Genomic DNA, 25,297 nt, shown 5'->3' on the forward strand with positions numbered 1-25,297 from the left:
ACCTCTGAACCAGTGGCTCTTAATCTTAATTTTGAGATATCTGGACTTCAACTCCCTGGATTTCATTCATTCATTCACATTCCTCCATATTAATATAGCTGCTCATCTCACAATCAAGTGACATGCTAGCTAGGGAATTCTGTTGGAGTTGGAGTCCATAGATAAAAATTGCTGTGATTGAGAAATATTATAGATCCAACAGATCTACCTGGCAGGTATTTACGACTTGGGTTCAAAGTTCAGTGGTTGCCTCCCCAGTCATATGATCACACTTCAAGAGTTTAGCAACCAGGCTTATGGCCATTTGCCATGTCCTGAGATCACATGACTGCATTTTTACGATGGTTTTGCTGAAAACTGGAATTCACTTTTGGTTTTCGGCAAAACTGCAACCACTGGTTTCCTTAACAACTGCAGTGTTTAATCTGTGATTTCACAGATTAACAGAGTTGGAAGGGACCTTGTAGGTCATCTAGTCCAACCCACCCTCCAACAGGAGACCCTACACCAATTCTGACAAATGGCAGTCCAATCTCTTCTTGAAAATCTCAAGTGATGAAGCTCCCACACTTTTTGAAGGCAAACTGTTCTGGTTTGCTCAACCATTACAAAAAAAAAAGGTAAAATTGAGTTGGACACCTTTATAACTGTCATGACTTTTGACTATGATGGATGGGCAAGTTCCATTATGGTCGTTACTCAAGGACTACCTGTACAGGTAGTCCCCGGCTTACAACAGTTCACTTAGTGACTGTTCAAAGTTAACATCACTGAAAAATGTGACTCATGACCATCTTTCACACTTACTACTGTTGCAGCATCCCCATAGTCTTGTGTTCAAAATTCAGAAGCGTGGCAACCGATTCACATTTATGACGATTGCAATGTCACATGATCACCTTTTGCAACTCTCTGACAAGCACAGCCAATGGGGAAGCCAGATTCATTTAACAATCGTGTAACTAACTTAACAATTGCAATGATTCACTTAGCAACAGTGCAAAGGTAGGTCGTAAAATGGGGCAAAGGTCACAAATGTCTCACTTAGCGAGATATATTTTGGGCTCAATTGTGGTTGTCTGTTGAGGGCTACCTGTACTCTAAATCAAATGCGGTGGGGGGGGGATTCTGCAGGTTATACCATAGTAATACAGGCCGGGCTTGGGTAGTTACAGGAAATCTGGTTTTTCAGTGGTAGAATATTTCCCTCTCTCCCTGTAAGACACACGCAGACACACAAACGGGATCCTGATTGTGGAATTTGGGGAGTGGTTATTGCCTGCTTAGTTTGGGAAGGAATATACCAAAAGCTGTTCCTTCCTCACTTTACTTCCCTGTTCTTGTTCCATTACTTTATGGAAGCTTTTTTTCTTCTCAAGCTTTTGGTTCTATGACTTTCCAAAGTTAAATGAAGATAAATGGACTATCTATCTATCTATCTATCTATCTATCTATCTATCTATCTATCTATCTATCTATCTATCTATCTATCTATCTATCTATCTTCTGTGTATGTGTGTGTTTGTGAGTTCCAGCATAACTTTGGAACGCCTTGAGCAATTTCAACCAAACCTGGCACACAGATGACTTACTCTCTGGAAAAACTACTGTGCGTGGGTAAGACACCCCTCACACTCCTTGTGGGGGAGGGGGGAGTGTTCTGTTAAGATACAGCCTGTTGGCCTTAAAATGGCTTCTACTGTACTGCTGTAAAATGGCTTCTACTCTACAGCACAACAGAGTTGTCATGGTAATGCTTCACAGTACTCTACAAGGGGGATCCCTCTGGTAAGGGAGAAAATCCAACATTAGAAATTACGTTTGGTCCGGACATTTTCCCTCTATAAATGCTCGCCAGGTTATCCGCTAGTGAGTGAATAAATAATGATTCCACGGCCCTCAGAATAAAGGAATGGCTAGGAAATCTGCTGAGAGATGTTGCTTTATTAGAACATGAGGATGTCGCAGCTGTTCACAGTTTTAAAATGTAGAGAGTGAGAAAAACTGTACCAAAGAAAAACAGCGCCGGGTTCGAGTGGCACCCGGTGCTGCAAACTGAAAAGTTGGGTGGCTTAAAAAGGAGACAGTCAGGGGGTGGAAAAGCCACCAGTAAAGTTTGAAAGCAGATTTTGAGCAACGATGGAGAAGTTCCTTGGCTCCCGATTTGGCTTCCTGAAGACGATCAAAAGAAAGCAATCCAGGTCATTTTTTACCCAGACATGTTCCCTGCAGGCATGTTTTCAACACCTGGAACAAACCAAAATGAAATCTAGAGAAACCCCTGAGGTTCTCCAAGGAAGCTTTCACGGAAGGCGGTTGGACAAACCAAAATCCCTCTGACCCCCACCCAAACCAATCCTGAGCACTAAAGGAGTTATCTTCACAGTCCTGGCCTCTTCTACCTGGCCTAAGGCCAGGTCTAAACAGTTTCTAAACTTCTCCTCCTAAATCTGTTCTAAAACCAATGCAACTCTTTTTTATTTTTATTTTTATTTTTGCAGTCCCTTCGTTTCTTCCCCCTGCCCGGCGGACCCCAGAAATATCCTTCCTTCATTTTGACGGATCTTTTGCGGGGCCAGCTATAGCGCAAGGATAAGAAAAACCCACACGAGCGAGAAAGAGAGAGAGAGAAAGAAAGAAAGAAAGAGAGAAGTGAATGGTAGCCATTGAGCCAAGGCCTGTTTTCCTGCCCTCTCCTGCAAAATATACCCAGACCCTTTGGGTTTCTTCTCACTTCTGCAGCTCCAGATGGTGCAAGAATCTCTCTTGCCACCCCGGGCATCTCCTGCAAAAGGGTTTCATTGATGTTCTGATCAACTCTGGAGGCTGGGAAGTCTTTCTGCTGGGCAGGAGAGCCAAGTCTGCTGTGCCCACCCCCCCACTCAGTCAACCTACAGTCCAGAGGGGAGGACACCGGTGCAAAGTCGTATGCCAGTCCTTGAGGGGGCCAGGTGGTGGAAGAGGGGCAGGAGCTGGGAGGAAGGAAGGGCCAAATCTCCAAGCCTGATTCCTCAAAAGTCATCAACCGCAGGTCGGCCTTAGTTTCTGGCTGCTATGATGACTGACAGGGCTACGCCCCCCAGCGCTACAGCAGTGGCACCGAACAGCCACTTCCACGGAATTGTCTGGGAAGGAGAAAAAAATAAACATATAAGTGACTGTCAAAATTCAGAAGACACATGGCTCAGGAACTGGCATATCCCGAGCAGCCTCAAAGAAACAATTAGAAAACAAATGAGAGAAAAAGACCCAGCGGTCCATCGATCCTGCTCTTTAGAGTTTGTCTCTTGTTTTTAATTTATTATTTTTATAGTTTCTTTATTTTTATTTTTAATTTCGGTCAGACGGTGGGCCTGTGCAGGGGTGGGCTTCGAAAATTTCAGCAACGGGTTTTCTAGGTGGGCGTGGCCAAGGTGAGTGTGGTCCTTGACCCAACAAATGCGCGAACGACAAAAACGTGCCGACAAAACCGCGGCAAGAACACCACGATGTCATACATGCGCCCACAACAACGTGCCGACAAAACCGCCCCCACAAAAGCGCGATTTAAGTTAAGGTAAGGGTTAGGGGTTAGGTTCAGGGTTAGGGTTATTAGGTTGTTATTAGTTGTTTCTTGAAGGCCCACTTTTGTCGGCGCGCTTCTCCGCGCATTCGTCGGCGTGATTTCAACCTTGCGGTTTTCTCAGCGCGGTTTTGTCGGCGCGCTTTTGTTGAGCGCGCATTTGTCGGTGAACCAACGTGGCCTAGTCGGCCTCCTGCACCATGGTGTGTGGGTGGGGCATTTTTGCCTTCCCCAGGCTCCGGAGGCTTTCCTCGAGCCTCTGAGAGGGTGAAAACTGCCTCCCCAGGCTCCGGAGGCCGGAAACGGACCCATTTCTGGCCTTCTGGAAGGCCTGTTTTTCCTTATCCCTGAGCCTCCGTGCAGGCCCTGCACTTACCTCACATCCAAAACAGACCACATGGAGACTCCGGGGAGGGGCGGGGCTAGCCAAGGGTGGGATTCGGAGGTTTTCTGAACCAGCCACAATGTTAGCTAGGGGTTCTCCCGAACCTGGGCAAAACCATAGCAGCCACCCCTGGATCCGTGTTTATCCCAAGCATGTTTAAACCCAGTTCCTGATGAATTTGCTCAATCAAGAGGACTAAAAATCACAACTTTTACATCAGGGGGCCCCCAACCCCTGGCTTGTAGCTCATTACCCAGGCCATGGCCCATTTGGAAGTGGGCTGTGCAAGCCCGCCTCTCACACAAATGGAGCTGCACATGCATGCACTCATCTACCACCTGCGGGGAACATCCCCTCTTCCCCCACCGCCCCCTGGGTTGCCAAGCTGGGACCTCTGTTTTATATAACCTTGCATGGCTCCTTATGTTTTTGTCCTTATTTTGCTGCTCCAGAGCTCCAACTTGCAAATTTGAGTTTTTCCAACACTACCTTCTCATATCATTTGCCCAAAATTAAGGTAGGTCCAGTTTGGAGTATGCTGCCTACCAAGCAACTCTTGTTAAGCATTTTGGGAAAATTCCGCAAATGCTTTCCGACTCCTCAATTAAGAGATCCACTCTTGAGTCCCAGGCCTTGGAATATGGAGATTTTACACCCCACTACCTCTCCCAGAGGCATGCATGGGGGTATTTTTCTGATTTTCACCTGATCCAACCCATTATTCAGACATGGGAAGTTGAAGCGATGTGGACTTCAACTCCCAGAATTCCTGACGATTTAATGATTTAAATCCTGGGAGGTTGGTGGCCACAAAGGGTATTTAAAGGAGTATGTGGGTGTTAGTGGTGAAGAAAAGGTTAAGAACCATTGCCTTAGACCATGGGTGTCAAACTCAAGACCCACGGGCCAGATCCAGTCCATGGGGTACTTAGATCTGGCCCGCGGGGCAACCTTGGAAACAGCAAAGGAACGGCCTGTGGAGCCTCTGCCAGTGAAAATAGGTTCTTCCTGAGACTCAATTTCTCGCTGCGACGGCCTCTTGCAACCCTCTGCCAGCAAAAATGGAGCTGGGGAGGGCTGGCAGAGGGTTACAGGAGGTCGTCGCAGCCAGAAATGGAGCTTAGGAACCTGTTTTCGCTGGCAGAGCACTCGGGCCGCCACAGGTGCCGACATGAATGACATCAAGCAGGCCACACCCACTCTGGCCACACCCACCCCAGCTCCCTGAGGTCAAATACAACCCTGATGCGGCCCTCAATGAAATCGAGTTTGACACCCATGCCGTAGACAAACAGGCCCTAACCTGTTTAGCCTTTGAAGGTAGAAAGCAACATCTTACATTGAGCACGGAAAGCAAGTGGCAATTTTTATAGGCCGCTGTGTCGGTTCTAAGGGCAAAAGACACAAGGGCCTGCAGAAGTTTCTACGCTCATCCTACAGCTGTTAGTACGCAAGGCATCCCATCCATTTCCCTTTTTCTCCCTACCTCTCTTGCTCAGCGAATACTCCTTTCTGGCCACTTACCCAGGAGGATTTATCTTTGCACTTCGCTGGGGGGCTGGTGGACCCAGGGTTCCCCAGCATCTTGCGGTACATCTCTGCCTCGATGCTCTTTTGGTCAGCGTGCTTCTTGGCCAGTTTCGAGAGCTCGGTGTGAATGGTCTGGAGGCCGATGGAGAACAGAATACAGCATGATTGGGGGTACCGTTAAGAAGGTGAGAAGAACACTTCTACATCAGAGTGCCTGGGTTATTTATTTATTTAAATCCCGCCTTTATCATTTTTTATAAACACTTCAAGGTGGTAAATATAGCTGATATTCCTTCCTCGTCCTATTTTTCCCACAACAGCGACCCTGTGAAGGTGGGTTGGGCTAAGAAAGAGAGACTGGCCCCAAATCAACCAACCAGCTTCTCTTTTTTTTTTTTAAATTAAAAAGTTTTATTTCATTTTCATTTTATACAATCACATATATACTGTGCATGATTAAGCCCATATAACATTAAGCAATAAATACAACTCTTCTTATATTCCGAAATACAAAACCAACATAGCGCTTCAACCCTCCATACACCCTTTCTTTCTCCACCTTCCAAATTTCTTTTCTCCCCTTCAGCATTCCCCTCTTCTACTTCCCCTCCCCCTCTAACGTTCCTTTCTCCCCCTCCCTTCCATCTCACCCTCTTTCCATTCCCCTCTCACTCCCTCTCTACCCCTCTCTCTTCTTTCCCTCTACTCCTCACTTCGGTGTATTTCTACTATCCATTGATGTATTCGGCTTCTTATTTTATACTAAAATTAGAAAAAGGAAAAGAAAAAGGCAACAGTATACAAGTGCCTTCTTGTTGTTCTAAAGATTAACATAAACTATATTACCCCCCTCCCCCCCCTCCCCCCCTATAATCCCCCCTCCCTTCCCCCCTTCCGACTTCCCAAATCCCGTACCCGGTATAGCTTTTTATCAAACACAGTCTCGAGTATATTAAAACCAAGTAAGTGAAAAGTGAAAAGAAAAAGGAAAAGAATAGAAGAAAAAAGTACTAAAAAAAAAGAAAGAAAATCAATAAACTCTCTACATTGAGCTCAGCTTCAACCAACCAGCTTCTCATGCCCAAGGTAGGGCTAGAACTCACAGAACTTAAATTCCTTGTGTGTCCAATCACACTTGGCCAATAAAGAATTCTATTCTATTCTATTCTATTCTATTCTATTTTCTATTCTATTCTATTGTACTCTACTCTTCTTTGGTTTCTAGTCTGGTGCCTTAACCACTAAACCAAGTTGTCTGTTGCAAAGTTGGCCAACACAATTCCAGGAAAACATCTTGGCAGGCTGTAACATTCCTTTTTCTGCATAGGCGGCCTTAGAACAGGAGAAGGCTCATCTGAGCCAGATTTTGACTTATTCCCCTCCCAATGGTGGTGGTGGGTTTAGTTCTGACATTTTTCTTGCCCATCTCAACTGCTTACAGACCTTCTTCCCAAAGATGGTCACAGAGTCACCGTTTGTAAGAGGGAATATGGATAAAGATGTTCTCCAATGTCAGGCCTTCCAAGTGTCTTCTATCACTCCTTGGTGTTCTCTGAGCTTGATTGTTCACTGTCAGTTATTCTTCTCTATATATAAAAGTGTGTGTGTGTGTTTTCCAGCATAACACTGGAACTTGAGCAATTTCAACCAAACTTGGTACACAGATGACTTACTCTCTGGAGAAAAATACTGTGGGGTAAGACACCCCTAATACTCTTTGGTGTGTGTGTTCTGTTAAGATACAGCCTGTTGTGCCTTAAAATGGATTCTACTGTACTGCCATAAAATGGCTTCTGCTGTACAGCGTAGTGGAGTTGCCATGATAACAGCTTCACAATGCTCCACAGGGGGCCTCCTACTGGTAAGGCGGGAAATCCAACATTAGAAATTACATTTGGTCCGGACATTTCCCTCCCTTTAAATAAATACCCGGGCAACGCTGGGTTATCAGCTACTTGTATATAAATAGGGAGCAAAAACAAGTTTACTCACCAGCACTGATGATGTTACCTAGTCTGGTAACGAAATGTCTGCAAGCAAACAACCAAGCTCAGAGAGCACTAAGGACTCCCCTGTTCAACTGAGTTACAGAGATTCTTTTACTGTCCTCTTATCAGTCTGGGGTTCATGAAATCACCTTCCCAGCTGGATTTTGACAAGCATAGTCAATAGGGGAAGGAGCCTATAGGCTGTTTGGTGCTCATAAGCCCCTGCTTGTTTTCCCTGCCCCAGTTACGATCAGATTCCAAGGCTTACCTTATTTGATGGTTCCAGCTTCAGAGCAGTCTTTAAGATAGGGATGGCCCCACTGTATTCCCCTTGCTGTGCCAGAACCTAGATTAGCAGACAAGAGAAAAATGCTGGGCAATCTCTGGTTTAACGCAGCTCTTTTGAAAGCCTCTGCCAGACCTATCTGATGGCATCCATTCAAAGTTACAACAGACCCGCACAAAGCTACTTACCACCCAACTTATAATGGCCACACACACACACACACACACAGGCACGATCATGTGATCGTATTTTGGGTGCTTGGCAACTGGCTCACCTTTACAGCTGTTTGCAGCTTCCTGTGATGATGTGACCACAATTAGTAATGCTTTTTTTTGGGGGGGCCAATTTCCAATAGTTACTTCCGGTTTCCGGCAAAAGACACTCATGGAAAAAATGGATTTGCTTAACAACCACTGTGTTTGCTTAACGACTACAGAGTTCGTTTAACGACCCCCACAATAAAGCTCCTGAAATTGCATGTGGTCACATGGTGACCCACTTAACGACTGCGATGACTTGCAATCGTAATCCTGGGTTCAACTCTAGAAAGAGTGCAGAGAAGGACAACCAAGATGATTAGGGGACTGGAGGTTAAAACATACGATGAACGGTTGCAGGATCTGGGCATGGCTAGTCTAGTGAAGAGAAGGACCAAGGGGAGACATGATAGCAGTCTTCCAATATTTGAGGGGCTGCGACAGAGAGGAAGGGATCAAGCTATTTGCCAAGGCACCTGAAGGCCAGGCAAGGAATAATGGATGGAAACTGAACAAAGAGAGATTCAACCTGAAAATATGGAGAAATTTTATGACCGTGAGAGCAATCAACGCATGGAACAGAAGTTGCCTTCGGACGTTGTGGGAGCTTCATCACTGGAGGCTTTCAAGAGGAGATTGGACTGCCATTTGTCAGAAATGGTGTAGGGTCTCCTGCCTGGGAGGGGGGTTGGACTAGATGACCTATAAGGTCCCTTCCAACTCTGTTAATCTGCAATTATAGTTGGAAGCCAAGGATCGCCTGATCCGGAATATAACCTGTGAGGAGGTGCCAAGTGCTGTCATCCTTTGACGGGCAGTTCCACCAGCCAATAACTGAGTGCATGTTGTGTTTTCCTGTTTTAAATTGTATTGTTTTGTGTTTTTAATCTTCTTAATATTTTGATTGTTTTTATGTAAGCTGCCCAGAGTCCTTTGGGATTGGGCGGCATACAAATCTATTAAAATTAAAATTAAAATTCAATCATCCTCAGACCTTGAGCTCATTGTTAAACCCTCTGTTACCTTTCCCTTTCGGAACAGCGCCTTGATGTTATCTGGCTGTTGCTCCAACACTTGATTGCAGGCTCGCAGGGCAGCCTCAAAATGGTCCAGCTTAAGATGGGACGCTGCTAAATTATTCAAACATTTTATCTTCACTTCCACCAGCTCTGCCTCTTCTTCCTCACTGAAATCCACTGCAGGGAGAGAAATGAAACGGAGTTAGGACTGGGAAAAATCCTGTGATTCAGGACAGGGGACAGGACTCTGATTCATTGAACAGTCCTGTTACTTTTTAAAAAAAAATATTTACAAACATGTAAAATACACATACACAAAACTTAGACGTACCTCACATTTACACAATACAAAACGAACAGGAGCTTCCTGTTCTTTCTAATAGTAATTGCCAATCGATATCGCTCACCTTATATTGTTTCCCCTTCTATTATATTTCATTTGTATTTCACCATTCTTAGCCCTCTTATCTTACTCCTCTGTCTGCTATATTGGCTGATTACCTCTAGTAAGTTTAAACCACTTGGATACATATATATGTGTTAATTCTCCTTAACTACTATTTTTGGGCTTTGTTGTCTTCCTTCATTGATCCTTGTTTCTTTCCTCCATCCACCTATATCGTTTATCCCATATCTGGTAGTATTCTGATTCTTCTTTTCCCTGGATTTCTTTAGTTAGTTTGTCCATTTCAGCGCAATCCATAACCTTTCTTATTATTTCATCTTGGCTTGGAATTAATTTGTTTTTCCATTTCTGGGCAAAGGCAATCCTTGCTGCCGTAATTATATGTAATATTAAATACTGAATTTATTTTTTATATTTCACAGTCATTATTCCTAATAAAAAAAACTTCAGTTTCCATTCTATTTTAACACCTGTTATTACCTCTAGCCACTTTTTGATCCTTTTCCCAAAAAAATTAGCCTCCTCACAGGGCCACCATAAGTGGTAGTATGTTCCATGTATTGATTCACATTTCCAGCATTTTGGGGTTGAGATTTTAGCTAACCTTGTTGGTGCCAGAGTCAGGACTGGGAAAAAGCCTGTGATTCAGGACAAGGGGCAGGACTCAGATTCACTGAACAATCCTGTTACTAACTTGACAACTGCGGTGATTCACTTAACAACTGTGGCAAGAAAGGTTGTAAAATGGGGCAAAACTCAACACAAATGTCTCACTTAACAAAATTTTGGGCTGAATTGTGGTTGTAGGTCAAGAACTGCCTGTATCTATAGTACCCGCTCCATATTGTAGAGTTCAAGAGGCATTTTAAAAAAAATAAGGATTATGCTGCTAGTTCCCAATTATTGAGCAGCACTTTGGTACAAAACAAATTGCTCCTTGTTCTGACCGAGGCTTCCCAAGAGCATGAAGCAAACTCCTTGTCCCAACAAAAACCACTTTTATTAACTATGAATTCTGCTCATTGGCATCCAGCAAACTCTTTCAAGGGAGGATTTATAGTCACAGAACTTATCTGGCTTAGAGAAATGACAGGCCAATATCTGCAAAACTTGGAAAGAAGTCTCGGAGAGTCACGAACCAATGAAGCGAACTAATTGTCTCCTGCAAACTCCACTCCCCTTTCGCTCCTCTTTTATTTCTTCTGGGAGGGGCCATTCACCGTCCATCTGTGGCCTTACTCCCAAGACAACCCCTGTTCTTTAGCATGCGCACACTTGGAACAGGCTCCAACTGTTCGTCTGCCTCACTGACGTCTGACTCTGAAGGCAGTTGAAAACTGGCCCTGGTCCTGCCTCGGACGCAGAGCCCTCATCAGAGCCTTCCCCAGACTCCAGGACTGGCCCATGATCCACCCCAACATCTTCACTGTCCAAATCTACTGCCAGGGTCCACTGGCTGCTGACGGGCCACAACACTCCCCTAGGCGGGGCTCTGGGTAGAAGCCAGGCTTCCTGGGGGGCTAAGGGGGGGAGGGGGGAATCAGATACCTTTAGTATTGGAGTTGATGACCTTGAGAGCAATGTCATAGGAATTGGCGGCCAGAACGTAATTTAATTGCTGGTAGTGAACATTGCCATATTCTCTCTTCCGGTTAGCCAGTGAGACTTTCTCTTTCCCGCTGAGGAGTTCCAAATCAGGAGCATCCTGGGCTGTCAACAATTCCACCTCGAGAGTTAAGGAAGCACAGGGAGGAATGTCGGGAATCCTGTTCGGAAGAAATCAGCAGGTGCATTCAGATCAGGTGAGATCCAAGGTTCAATCAACACAACGTTCTGTTGCCAAGAAGGGCCCATTTCATTGAGCCACTAAGTTTGCTAAACTAAACCCGAGTTTCTCAACCTTTGCAACGTGTGTGGACTTCAACTCCCAGAATTCTCCAGCCTATTCTGGGAGTTGGAAGTCCACAAGCCTTAAAGTTGTAAAGGTTGGGAAACACTGTACGAGACCAAAATCTCCTAAAACTGTGCACGTTTACGGATTCAAGCGACAAAATGTGTGTTGTGTCGCAGAGCATGTGGGCACACACAGATGATCTGCTGGAAACATTAAAGCAGCTAAGCTAGGAGTATCAAACAGACAATTCCATGAAGGATTTCAAGGTTGACTCAGCCTTCCTTCCTTCCAAGGTGCGTAAAACGAGGACCCCAGACTGTTGGGGGGCAATAGGCTGACTCTGTAAAGCGCTTAGAGAGGCCTGTAAAAGCACTGTGAAGTGGTATATAAGTCTGTGTGCTGTTGCTATTTCTTCCCAATACTTCACAGGTCAATTGCTGAAGCAGAAACTCCATTTCTGACCTTCGTGGCTGGACTGATCCAAGTATTATAGCAATAGCAATAGCAGTTAGACTTATATACCGCTTCATAGGGCTTTCAGCCCTCTCTATGCGGTTTACAGAGTCAGCATATCTCCCGCAACAACAATCCGGGTCCTCATTTTACCCACCTCGGAAGGATGGAAGGCTGCGTCAACCCTGAGATGGTGAGATTTGAACAGCCGAACTGCAGAACTGCAGTCAGCTGAAGTAGCCTGCAGTGCTGCATTTAACCACTGCGCCACCTCGGCTCTTTATTATGGGCTAGGTTAAGTCGAAAGGATTGTTACTAAGAACCTGGGTCCAACAAAATACCTCCAGGACATTCCACAGGTAGAGTCCGAAGACTCCACCCTCTGTTGCCTCTTAATGATCCTGTTTTCTGAAGTGGGCTGTTTCTACGCATAAGGTGGTAAGCAGAAGATCTATTTAATCCTCTTTAGAACAGCACAAGTGGATCAGAGATCCACCTAGCCCAACTTTTAGCTAACAACCCCCCCCCCCCCCCACACACACACATTATTGTTTAAGGAGCAATAACTTTTTCTGGATTTTCTGTCTGCCAGCTGGAAATTAGCAATAGCAATAGCAGTTAGACTTATATACCGCTTCATAGGGCTTTCAGCCCTCTCTAAGCGGTTTACAGAGTCAGCATATTGCCCCCAACAACAATCCAGGTCCTCATTTTACCCACCTCGGAAGGATGGAAGGCTGAGTCAACCCTGAGCCGGTGAGATCTGAACCGCCGAACTGCAGAACTGCAGTCAGCTGAAGTAGCCTGCAGTGCTGCATTTAACCACTGCACCACCTCGGCTCTATAATTCAGAGAGACTTCCTCTAAATAGATACTCTCTGTAGCTAGCTGCTAAAACACCCCATTCTTGCCAACAACCCAGCTTCTGTCCACTTCCTCATGTACCTCCCCAGTGGGCCGAAGCAGTAATTCCCATCTGAAGTGATGAGCGCTGTCTCCCCCATGTCCATCAGCTGCACACAGAGATCCAGGGCCTGTGAAGAGGAAGAGGGCAGAAAAGGAAAATTATTTGGGGAGCAAGGAGGGTGTGCGGGGAAGACAAATAGTCATTCAGACACCCCATTTGAACAGTGTTTCCCAACCTTCACACATTGGAAACCTGTGGTCTTCAACTCCCAGAATTCCCCAACCAGCATGGCTGATTGGGGAATTCTGGGAGTTGAAGTCCACGCATCTTAAAAGTTGCCAGGGTTGACTTGGTGCTTACAGTATCTATCACCCTGTTAGATGTATTCCCTTGGTTCCTGTTTATTTGCTGCTTATAACAATTCAGGACATCAGCTACCAATTTATTCTCAAAAGGAATCTTCCCAGAATCCCAATGGATGGAGCTGCAGTCCTTCAACTAAAGGCTATATAGTAAAAGTGCGGATGATGGTAACTTTTCCAAACCAATATAAGAAAAGTGATTCTAACCTTCCATTCTCTCCGGCTTGCCTTTAAATATCTAAAGGTAAAAAGGTTTTCCCAATCCACATCATGAAAATCTCCAGAGGGCAGGGCTCATGTGTGTTTCTTAGACGAGGGAATCAACATTGTATGAAGACCCTTCCCATGGTCATGTGGCCAGCAGAATTATACGCCGAGGCGCATGGAACTCTGTTACCTGGTTTCCCCCAAAATAAGCCCTCCCTGGATAATAAACCCAATCGGGCCTTTGAGCGCATGCGCAAATAAGCCCTCCCCGAAAATATTGCAACACAGCAGGTGACCACACTTGCTGCCTCCTGCACCTCAAAAATAATAAGACCTCCCCAAAAATAAGGTCAAACACTTAGTTTTTTTTGGGGGGGGGGAATCAAAAGAAAATAAGATCCTGTCTTATTTTCGTGGAAACACGGTACCTTCCCACCAAAGTGCTACCTATATATCTACTCACATTTGCATGTTTTCGAACTGCTAGGTGGGCAGGAGCTGGGGCAAGGAACAGGAGCTCACCCTGTCACATAGCACTCAGGTCTCGAACCTGGGCTCCCTGCTTTGCAGCTGGCAAGCTAAGCATGTTTAACTGCTGACCCCCTTTAAATATCTACTCCACAGGGAAATAAGTTTCTAGTCCCCATTTTTTCCCCAGGCAGACACGCACCTGGATGCCATCAAAATCCCCCAGCGTGAAGGTGAGTCTGGGGTTTTCCTCCACCACTGTCCCATCCTCCAGCATTGCTTTAAACCGGATGGTCACATCCTGGCCCCTGAATGGCCGGGTCTCCTGGCCTTGCCCTGGTAAGAGGACTTTCTTCTTCAGTAAGCCATTCCCTGGAGATGAGATTGAGAGAAGAGTAACTTATTAGAATTAGAATCCTCAACTTAGAGGTACAGATAGTTCTTGACTTACAACCCGAACTAAGACCTGTTGTGGTCTGCCAGTGGAGGTGGCAGCAGATTAGGACAGTGAGGAGGTTGGGGAGGAACTTGGGCCAGTCCTGGAGTCCGGGGAAGGCTCAGACAAGGGCTCTATGTCTGAGGAAGAGAGGGGGCCAGGGCCATCTGAGAGTTATCAGCTGCCTTCAGAGTCAGACATCAGTGAGGCAGACAAAGAGCTGGAGCCTGTTCCCAGTATGCGCATGCACACAGTTGCCAGACGAAGGGAACAGCTAAATAACAGGGGTCGACTTGGGAATAAGGCCACAGGTGGATGGTGAGGCCCCTCCCAGAGGAAATAAAAGAGGAGCAAAAGGGGAGTGGAGTTTGCAGGAGACAATTAGTTCACTTCATTGGTTTGTGACTCTCCAAGACTCCTTGCCAAATTTTGTACATATTGGCCTGACATCTCTCCAAGCCAGATAAGGTCCGTGACTGTAAATCCTCCCTTGAAAGACTTTGCTGGATGTGAATGAGCAGAATTCACAGTCAGTTAATAAAAGGGGGTTTTGTTGGGACAAGGAGTTTGCTTCATGCTCTTGGGAAGCCTCGGTCAGAACAAGGAGCAATTTTTTTTGTACCAAAGTGCTGCTCAATAGTTGAGAACTAACAGCGTAATCCTTATTTTAAAAAAATGCCTCTTGAACTCTACAATATGGAGAAGGTGCTAATATAGATACAGGTAGTCCTTGACTTACGACCACAACTGAGTCCAAAGTCTCTGTTGTTAAGTGAGACATTTGTGAAGTGAGTTTTGCCCCATTTTACAACCTTTTTTTGCCACAGTTGTTAAGTGAATCACCGCAGTTGTCAAGTTAGTAAAAGGACTGTTCAATGAATCTGAATCCTGCCCCCTGTCCTGAATCACAGGCTTTTTCCCAGTCCTAACTCTGTTTCATTTCTCTCCCTGCAGTGGATTTCAGTGAGGAAGAAGAGGCAGAGCTGGTGGTTGCTAAATGAGTCGTACCCAATTTTACTATTTTTTTCCCCATGGTTGTTAAGCGAATCACTGCAGTTAAATGACGCACATGGCTGCTAAGTGAATCCAGCTTTCCCCACTGACTTTGCTCGTCAGATGCCAGCTAGGAAGGTGGCAAATAGCAATCACATGACCACAGAACACTGCAACCATCCTAAATACAGAGTTCCCAAATTTTGATCTACATGACTGTGGAGATGCTGTGACGGTCATAAGTTCAAGGAGCAGTTGTCAGTCACTTTTTTGAGTGCTGTTGTAACTTTGAGCTAACAAAATGGTTGTTAAGTTGAGGATTACAAATACCATATTTTTCAGACTATAAGACACACCGGTATATAAGACGCACCAAGATTTCGAAGAGGTAAGTTAGAAAAAAAGGTTTTTGTCCTTCCTGGTCCCCAGGAGCATTCTGTAAGCTTCAGCAAGGCTGGGGGGGGAGACAAAAATGCCTCCATTTTTTTGAAAAACGGGTGGAAAACGGGCCATTTTCCGCAAACACAGGCATTTTTGCTTTCCCTCAGCCCTGCTGAAGCCTGCAGAGTGTTTCTGGGGGCTGGGGGAAAGGCAAAAATGCCTCAGTTTTTGCGAAAAACAGCCCGTTTTTTACAAAAATGGGGTGTGGGGGCGGGGCTTCAGGAGACCCAAAAGGGCTGTATTTGGTGTATAAGATGCACCAACATTTCCACACTCTTTTTTTTGGGGGGGGGGTACGTCTTATACTCTGAAAAATACGGTATGTAGAACAGAAAGACATCCTTAATAAAGACTATAAGTCCCACAATACCTGCTCTGAGAATCCTGAATCCCATCACATCCGCAGAGAAGGAGTTTGATACAAATCTAGAGGTACCTGCCCCAAGGAACATACAATACAGGTAGTCCTCAATTTACAACCAGACCCTTAAAAACTGTCCAAAGCAATAATGGACCTTCCTGAGGGTACTTACAAGATGGCTCCAAAGTCCCAATGGTGGTTCCCCCATCCTGAGGTCACATGGCTTCATATATATATATAAACTTGGGTATGGCTAGCTGATGAGAGCTAAATAGCTTGAAATAGATCTATACTAGTCTCCCTTTATTTATTTATCAGCATAAATATAACAAATGTAACAAAAAAGGCAACAGTAAAAAATATTGGGTTTCTGTCTGGATGGTCTCTTGTGACGAGCCTAATGACAGAGAGTGGAAGTGTGACCTTCCTCCCATACTTGGGCATACCAGGGGTTGTGACTTTAAGTATATACCTCCCACCCTGGCTGGCTGATAAAGGAGTCGTTCTCTGTAGCTCAAATGGTTAACTCCCTGCCTGGGAAGGCAATGGAGCACAGGTTCGATTCCCAAACTTGGGTATGGCTAGCTGATGAGAGCTAAATAGCTTGAAATAGATCTATACTAGTCTCCCTTTATTTATTTATCAGCATAAATATAACAAATGTAACAAAAAAGGCAACAGTAAAAAATATTGGGTTTCTGTCTGGATGGTCTCTTGTGATGAGCCGAAGGACAGAGAATGGAAGTGTGACCTTCCTCCCATATTTGGGCATACCAGGGGTTGTGACTTTAAATATATACATACATACATACATACATATATATGATATGAGATATATATATGGCTGTTTGCAGCATCCCCTCGTCACGTCATCGCATTTTACAAGGGCTTTGCTGAAAAACGGCATTTACTTTTGATTTTCAGCAAAAACAGCCCGCAGTGAAGCATTGGCTGGCTTAACGACTGCGGTGTTGGTTTAACATGGGTGAGCCAATTTACAATTTTCATGACTTACGACTGTGATGTGCAGGCTCCATTATGGTCATACGTCTACGGACTACCTGTACACGCCAGATGATGTGGGGCAGCGCGTGTGAATAAAGACGGGTCATAAATGCAGTGAGAGTTCTTCCCCAGCACCTAGATAAGGACCCAGGGAACATGGGGGACTAGAAAAGCAGCAGAGAAGGGGACAAAAGCTATGGTACCACCTAAAACATCAAGCCATTCCTGGCTCGCCTCCGACTCTTCCTTAGATGGATGTTCCACTTTCGCTTCTTGGTTGTCTTTTTTGGCAGAGCTGGTTGGGACATCCTCCAGTGGTGGGAGACCACTTAAATCCCCGTCGTCTGTACTATCCAGGACTTCAAAATCTTCCCCGTTGTCAATCATGGAACCCTGGGTGGATGCCAGTTCAGATGAGGTCAAGTCGACTAGACTGGTGCCCGCCCAGTCGTCCAGGTCTTCCCCTCCAGAAGCCATGGCGCCGCTGCGCTTCTGATCAGCTGAGCTGCAAGAAGGTGGGACAGAGAAAGAGGTCAAGAGTAAGGCTCGACATTTAGGCAAGAAAAACAAAATGCACAGGTACAGTGCAGGTGATACCTTGCTCAATAACAGTAACTGTGAGAGGGATCTTGGGAGTCCTAGTGGACAACCATTTAAATAGGAGCCAGCCGTGTACAGCAGCTGCCAAAAAAGCCAACACAGTTCTAGGCTGCATAAACAGAGGGATAGAATCAAGATCATGTGAAGTGTTAATACCACTTTATAATGCCTTGGTAAGGCCACACTTGGAATACTGCATTCAGTTTTGGTCACCATGATGTAGAAAAGATGTGGAAACTCTAGAAAGAGTGCAGAGAAGAGCAACAAAGATGATTAGGGGACTGGAGCCTAAAACATATGAAGAACGGTTGCAGGAACTGGGTATGTCTAGTTTAATGAAAAGAAGGACTAGGGGAAACATGATAGCAGTCTTCCAATATCTCAGGGAGATATTTGCCACAAAGAAGAGGGAGTCAAACTATTCTCCAGGGCACCTGAGGGTAGAACAAGAAGCAATGGGTGGAAACTAATCAAGGAGAGAAGCAATTTAGAACTGAGGAGAAATTTCCTGACAGAAAAATTAAGCAATGGAACAACTGGAAGTTGTGAATGCTCCAACACTGGAATTTTTAAAGAAGATGTTGGATAACCATTTGTCTGTAGTGGTGTAGGGTTTCCTGCCTAAGCAGGGGGTTGGACTAGAAGACCTCCAAGGTCCCTTCCTATTCTTCTATTCTATTCTATCCTATCCCATCCCTATTCTATTGAGGACACTTGGCTGAGTTTTTTGATTCTTTGCTCCAGTTCCAGGAAATCCACCTCCCATTCTTAACAGACGTGGATAATTCCACAGCCTTCTGGGGTCCTTGGTGCTTTCTAAGCTTGTTTTCTTGCAAACCGTTTCATTACCAAACCAGGTGACATCATCAGTGTGCTGATGGTGTACCTAGTTTGGTAATGAAATATCTGCAAGAAAACCCCCAAGCTCAGAGAGCACCAAAACCCCACAGTTCGATCCTGAGCTACGAATATTTTATATAAAATATTTTTTCTTCCTTCTCCCTCCCCCCCACCCCCCAAAAAGAAGCATCCAAGCACACAACTAACAAAAAAATGTGTTCATTTAATGAACAATGAAAATTCGATGAGAAGATTTAAAAATACTAATGCTATTAATTAAAACATTAATTCAAAAGGGTGAAAATCACTCAGGAAACCAATTAAACTAGTTAAAGATATGGGAAGAAAAGGCAACATTTGCTCTGCAACCAAAAACTGTGTGTGTCTGTGTGTATCTGACAACCCTCAGATACAGAGGAATTTCATAAAATGTGATCAGCTACCCAAAAACTCGCCTGGCCCCAGAGATAAGGGAAATCCACCTTCGCATGGAGTTGTTCTCCAGCAGACAGAATGATACAGAGTCATGCAGCCATTATGTTGATTGCTAACAATGCATTTAGCTCCTGTTGTGAAATTCACTCATCCTTATTAATTAATTAATTACACTTATAGGCCACCCATTTTACCTCAAGGTAACTGTTGTGGCCCAGCAGGAGCTGTTGGAGCTGCCACCAGACTCCGACAGCAAAGGGCCCTATGAGTTGGCTCTGAAGGACCCTGGACAGGGTTCCGATTCCGAGCAGGGCGCAGAGAGGCTGGTTGGCCACCAGGAGGCACCTGAGCCTTGGACCATTGGGGAGGAGACAAGGGAGAGTGAGCCGGACGCCAGCAGTGAGTTATTCCTGGATGCCCGGCACCGAAGAGCTAATAGGCGTCAGGAACAGTTGTGCAGTTACAGGAGGTAATTGCACTCAGCTGATGGTCATTAGGCTCCTCTCCAGACTATAAAAGGACTGCTTGTGCATACGCCCCTCTTGCAGAAGTCAACACAGGAACTAATGTTGGAGAACATTATGGTGAGCTTGGCAGGCTGGATTGCTGCCAGGGCTTATCTGTGCTGGATTGCTGCCCAAGCTTGTCTGTGCTGGTTTGCTGCCAAGGACCTGTCTGTCTGTTAATTAAATGCCGTAACTTATCTTTGGCTCTGAGTGTGTGTTGTGTGGGACGATAGGGGTCAGAACAGGTAACTATTACAAATCGTATGAATTGGCACATCTTGTGATCTGGAGTTCCACAAGCTAAGGAACTCCTTTGGCAAGCTACCCATCCTTGCCATGACCCAAATTCCATTACAAGTATCTTTCCGATGTGCTATTTGGCCCATGGATGTGAGGTAACAAACTGAACACTCTATGGTGTGAACGAAGAACACAGCAACAGCATAATATATTACTGTATTTCTGCGTACATGAGTAAAGTGTGGTCCTATATAAAATAACGATAAGAACACAAATGTTTGCAATCTGAAAGCTGTCACAAAAGAGAGGCCAATGGGAGGTAATGCTTACAGTAATCGCCCATGTGCTTCTATAGCATGATCTTGCTTCTGGTTTTAATATCCTTTTTACTGCTTTATAGCTATCAAAGTATAGATGGGAGGGAAGAAGAGAGGAAGTAGCAATAGCAATAGCAGTTAGACTTATATACCGCTTCATAGGGCTTTCAGCCCTCTTTAAGCGGTTTACAGAGTCAGCATATTGCCCCCACAGTCTGGGTCCACATTTTACCCACCTTGGAAGGATGGAAGGCTGAGTCAACCCTGAGCCGGTGAGATTTGAACTGCCGAACTGCAGTTAGCAGTCAGCTGAAGTGGCTGCAGTACTGCACTCTTAACCACTGCGCCACCTCGGCTCTGAGTGAAGTGGAGAGGGAGGAAAGAAGAAAGAAAGAAAGAAGGAAGGAAAGAAGAAAAGGATGGAAGGAAAAGAAAGGAAGGGGGAGAAAGGAAGGGAAAGAAGGGAAAGAAAGGAGAAGAGAGGAGAGGAAAGAAAAGGAGACAGGCAACTCACAGCTTTAAAACCTATGTAAAAATGTAGTAGAGATTGAGCAAACATTCCTTAAAATCTGAACCAATTTGATAATTGCTGGTGCATCCAAATAAATGATTAAAATCGAATCTTGGTTTCAAACTTCAAATAGTTAGAGATATCGAAATTGCTAACAACAGAAACAACACTGTATACTGCCGCAGCAGAGGCGGTACTAATGCAATATATTTTCTCTTGCTTTCTCCCGCATCACTCTAGGGAAAAATAAACATCCTACGTTTATCCCGAGGGAGTTGAAATTACAGTGACCTCAGCAACTCCTCTGAACTCCAAATCTGTTACCAGTTAGTTTGTATGGGGTGTTTTCGACCAAAGTATTTTGCACATATTTCATCCATTCTAAATACCAAATAAGACAGAATAAATGACAAAAGCCCAGAAAACCGCAAAAGATTCCATGACCCGAACAGAGATTTGACAAAGTTATGTTTACTTGGCTTATATTTCAGTGTTTCATATGTGTACACATGTACCCAACTGTGTGAATTTTACATTATTTTATATGAATTTTATATACAGTTTTATATCATTGCAATGGGCCTATTTCAGTGTTGTTTTTTTCCCCAATCTTGGCAACATTTATAAGGTATGTGGACTTCAACTCCCAGAATTCCCCAGCCGGCATGAATTCTGGGAGTTGGTCTACCCATCTTAAAGTTTGAAAAACCCAGTCAATAAGCAAAGTCAGGTGAACTGAAATGCCGGCTTATAATATGGTCCTAGGAATATCTATCCAAAAACATAAGATGAATTCAGAAAAGCTTGCTTGTTAAACCTGTACAGAATTAATGCTTTACTTATAAATCAAGGTTGGCTCAGCCTTCCATCCTTCCATGGTCGATAAAATGAGGACCCAAATTGTTGAGGGGCAATATGCTGACTCTGTAAACCGCTTAAAGAGGGCTGTAAAGCACTGTAAAGTGGTATATAAGTCCAAGACTGAAATGCTATTGCTATTTACATATATAAATATTAAATGTAAAGGAACTCAAACTTCATTTGGGCAAGTAAACAAAGGTGCTGAAATACCAACATGCTCATTTCAGATTGAAACACTGAGCAGGTTAGGAATCTCACGTTTTTAGGGAAGATCTGAAAAAAGTTAGTCTCAGTTGCCTAGAAGAGAATAACATCCATTCCAGCTGCTGTGCTGTAGCACCAATTTTGTAAAACTGAGAATTCCTTCAAGGGAAATGATTTTCCACCAGAGAAATATTTTTGGGAGAAATTTCCTAACTTGGGGCACTGGAAAAACAACTTCCCCAACCCAGATGTGTGTGTGTGTGTGTGTTTTACAGATGTCTTCAGTATAGTCGTAGTCTTCAATTTATAATCATGGAGCCTTGCCTGTCAAAAGCACGATCTTCGTAAAATGGGACCTACGGTACCCAATTCTACAAACTTTGTTTTGTGGTAGTTGTTAAGCAAGCACTGCGGTCGTTAAGGGGAACCAATGGTTTGCTATAGGTGCAGTTTTGCTGAAAATCAGAAGTAACTTCTGGTTTTCAGCAAAACCTTTGTAAAACGCAGCCGTATACCCACAGGGCACTCCAAGCAGCTGTAAATGTGGCCCGGTGGCCGAGCACCCAAAATTCAGTCACGTGACTGTGAGGGGGAGACCCCGCTTCCATCCGTTGGAACTCTTGAGTCTGGGTCATAAGTATCATTGTGATAGATCCACTCTAAAGTCAAATGTTCATAAGTCAAGGACTACCTATACAACTCCAGGATGTTCTCTAAACCCAATAGAGCCGTGACTGAGAACCTGTGGCAGGCACGTGTGCCAGAGCTGGCACGCAGAGCCCTCTCTGTGAGCGTGGGCGCTGTCGCCAGCTGGACTTTGTGGGCACTGGAGCGCTGGAAAATGGCCTGAAAATGCCCCCCCCCCCCCAAACAGACCATTTTCTAGGCCGTTTTCTGGGGCGTTGTTGGCCTGAAAAATGGCACCAAAAAACAGGCATGCGTGCGCCAGCAGTCGGTCTTCGGGTTTCTGGCGCACACATTTGTATGCACATGCACACACGTTCCTGATTGGGCACTGGGTGGCGAAAAGGTTTGCCATCACTGCAATAGGGAATCGTTACTCCGTCTGAAACATTTCAAGTTTCAGATTCATGAAATACAAGATTTTCCCCTCACATTTCAGACCACGAGCATTGATGCTAGGAGATAAAAACAAGATGAAGAGGCCATCTTTGTTGCAGTTATATACAGTAACTCTAAGTTTGAAAAACCATATCCATTTTTCCGGTTTTTCTTCTGGAATCAAGATATTCGATAAAGCCATTTTAAAACACATCAAATCATGACGTTCACCGTCCATCTTCTTAGCATGCTGTTCTTCCAACTATATAGTCTGAAATTAACTTTAAGAAGATGGTCTAAAATGAATTTTAAAAGGCTGAGGTCCTCATTTAACTTCTCACCAGTAGGGAATATGGTCACCAAAATCCTTGCAACTTAGCTTCAAATATGTGAGGATTTGAAAATCACCACTAGTCAACAATCCTATCTCTGGGGAAACAGATCTATATAGATGGAGCAGAATCTTTGCCAACAACTGGTTTAACAAGTTGAAAAATATCTGTAGTTTTTACATTTATGAGATCTTTGTCCTTTGTGCCCTGAGTCTGGAGGAAAGGGAGTGCACCTTGTCCTCATTTTAAGTATTAATTCAAAATGGCACTGCAGGGTAGGGTAGGCTAGGCTAAGAGAAAGCAAGTTTTGAGAAGAAAGTGGAACTTATATTTCTAGCCAACACAAAGCAGAGTTTCCAGCACCACAAACCGAGATTCCCATGAAGGCGTGTTTCAGTTTGTCATATTAATTTAACATAATTTAATATTCCATATATTGCCCGACACTGCATTGGGATGTATTGGGGAGAACTACACTGAAATCCACCCCTCCCAGCCACTGAAACTCTGGCCCATTTATTAACTCACCCGAACCTACTTCACAGGGTCGTTGTGGGTAAAAGTAGGAGGGAGCATACAACGTATGCTGCCTTGAGCTCCTGTATAAAAGGCAGGTTACATGGCTACTAAATAAATTCCCAGGGATGAGACTTATCACTAGCTCAACAACTCCACCCTGAGACACGTATCTATTCCTTTGAAATCTACATTCAGACACAAATACAGAGATTTCTTCCAGCTCACCCCAGTGAGAAATCCTCCAAGCTATTCCTCCATCTCCTCGGCCATGAAAACTCCAGTGTCAACAGGATTCAGGTTGCAAACAACAGGAAGTGCTTCCACAACGTGTCATTAAGCTTATGGAACTCCCTGCTGCAAGACTCAGTCATAGTGCAATAACTATGTGGCTTAGGAGAGATGTATCAATAGCCACAAAATACTTTGGTTTTGACAATCAAGGTTTCTAAATTCCAAATAACAGGTGACTGGCGACAGAGAAAAAGACAAGGGACGCCTTGGCACCAATTACAGCTCTATAAAACCACCCTGTTTAAACCCCAAAACACACAATAAGGACAAATGGACAAACATTGCAGACTTATTGGTTTTATGGAAGCCTATTTTAACATCTAATGGTTGGCTTTATTTATGCAATTATTACTGGCTCATCCCCGACCAGCAAGTTGTGAGGAATAATTAATATGAGAAACAACAGAGCTAATTGCTCAAGAACAGATTAAAACCTGCCAGACAGGTCCTGCATTTTTTTCTAGGCAAAGGAGAGAGAAAAAAAACAAGTAAGATGGTAAGTTGCCTTTCATTTGTGATGAGCATCATTTTCCGGGAAAGGAGAAAGATTTTAATCCAGCACATGACATAACTGCAGTATCATGTGGACTAGCAACTTACGAAATGGTTTTGAAAGGCAGAAGAATGTCACCTGATTTTAAGGACTCTTTGGGGCGCCAACAAAAGCAGTGGAAACTATCACATTAAAAAAAAAAACTGCATGGAAGGCATCGCCACTGAACTACAATCAAGAAAAACCTTCAGTTAAACCCAACTTTCTGCCATGGAGAAACTCGCAAAATGGTCTCATCTAACCAATATGTTCCTTCTCCCTATCTTGCTGGCCTTCATATGTGTTGGAACTTAGTTCCTCATTGTGGTCAAGGGTTATGAAGGATGGCAGATAAAATGCAGACAAATTGTTTTGGATAACAGCTTGGCTTATCCCAACAGATCCTTGACTATGAAATCTACCGCATGTAAAGTTAATCAACACGGAACTATTATAAAAAACTAATATGATCACACACACACCCCATCTATATAATAATTCTCCCCTTCTTTCACCTTGAGTTAGAACTGAAGAAGCTTCTTGGATGAAAAGCAAAATGTTTTCAAAGAGAAAAACAACAACAAGAAAGTCCAGTTGCCTTTTGGAAAAGCACCCATGGGACAACCATGACCTGGATAATTGAGAATTTCCATAGACGTTTCACATTAAGAACTACAATTTGCGGTCTCTGCACTTCTGGGACTGTAGTTGTAAATTTTTAAACAAAGAGACCAATTTCACTAACTCGCCTTGTATTGTACGAATTAGCACTTTGTATACTCTCATTGGCTCAGTTACATTTTTCCTTGTTATTTAATATGATCCTATTTTTTTTTTCAGCTTCAGCTTTAACTAAGATCATGGCATCCGGCCCTCTCAATTCCTGGCAAATAGATGGGACAGAGATGGAGGTAGTGACATATTTTGTTTTCCTGGGCTCCAAGATCATCACAGATGGGGACTGCAGCCAAGAAATTAAAAGGCGCTTGCTCCTGGGGAGGAAAGCTAGGGCAAAAACTAAAAAAATGTTTTTAAAAAATACTAAAAAGCAGAGACATCACCCTGACAACAAAAGTGTGTGTAGTCA

General features: G+C 44.2%; 1 protein-coding gene across 2 annotated transcripts in view; it reads right to left on the reverse strand.

Moving 5' to 3' along the window:
• Nucleotides 1-1,924: 1,924 nt before the first annotated feature.
• The window catches only part of FKBP8 (FKBP prolyl isomerase 8), a 30,271-nt gene continuing 6,898 nt past the window's right edge, over nucleotides 1,925-25,297 (reverse strand). For both annotated transcript variants that reach the window (XM_032212821.1, XM_032212905.1), the window contains exons 2-9: nucleotides 17,167-17,465; nucleotides 13,927-14,096; nucleotides 12,726-12,814; nucleotides 10,982-11,199; nucleotides 9,032-9,204; nucleotides 7,734-7,811; nucleotides 5,472-5,609; nucleotides 1,925-3,125 (exon numbers count right to left, since the gene is read on the reverse strand). In XM_032212821.1, the coding sequence (XP_032068712.1) occupies nucleotides 3,039-3,125; nucleotides 5,472-5,609; nucleotides 7,734-7,811; nucleotides 9,032-9,204; nucleotides 10,982-11,199; nucleotides 12,726-12,814; nucleotides 13,927-14,096; nucleotides 17,167-17,437 (1,224 nt within the window). In that variant the 5' untranslated portion in view covers nucleotides 17,438-17,465 and the 3' untranslated portion in view covers nucleotides 1,925-3,038. The remainder of the gene's footprint in view (nucleotides 3,126-5,471; nucleotides 5,610-7,733; nucleotides 7,812-9,031; nucleotides 9,205-10,981; nucleotides 11,200-12,725; nucleotides 12,815-13,926; nucleotides 14,097-17,166; nucleotides 17,466-25,297) is intronic.

Source organism: Thamnophis elegans, chromosome 1 (assembly GCF_009769535.1).
Source record: "Thamnophis elegans isolate rThaEle1 chromosome 1, rThaEle1.pri, whole genome shotgun sequence".
NCBI lineage: Eukaryota > Metazoa > Chordata > Lepidosauria > Squamata > Colubridae > Thamnophis > Thamnophis elegans.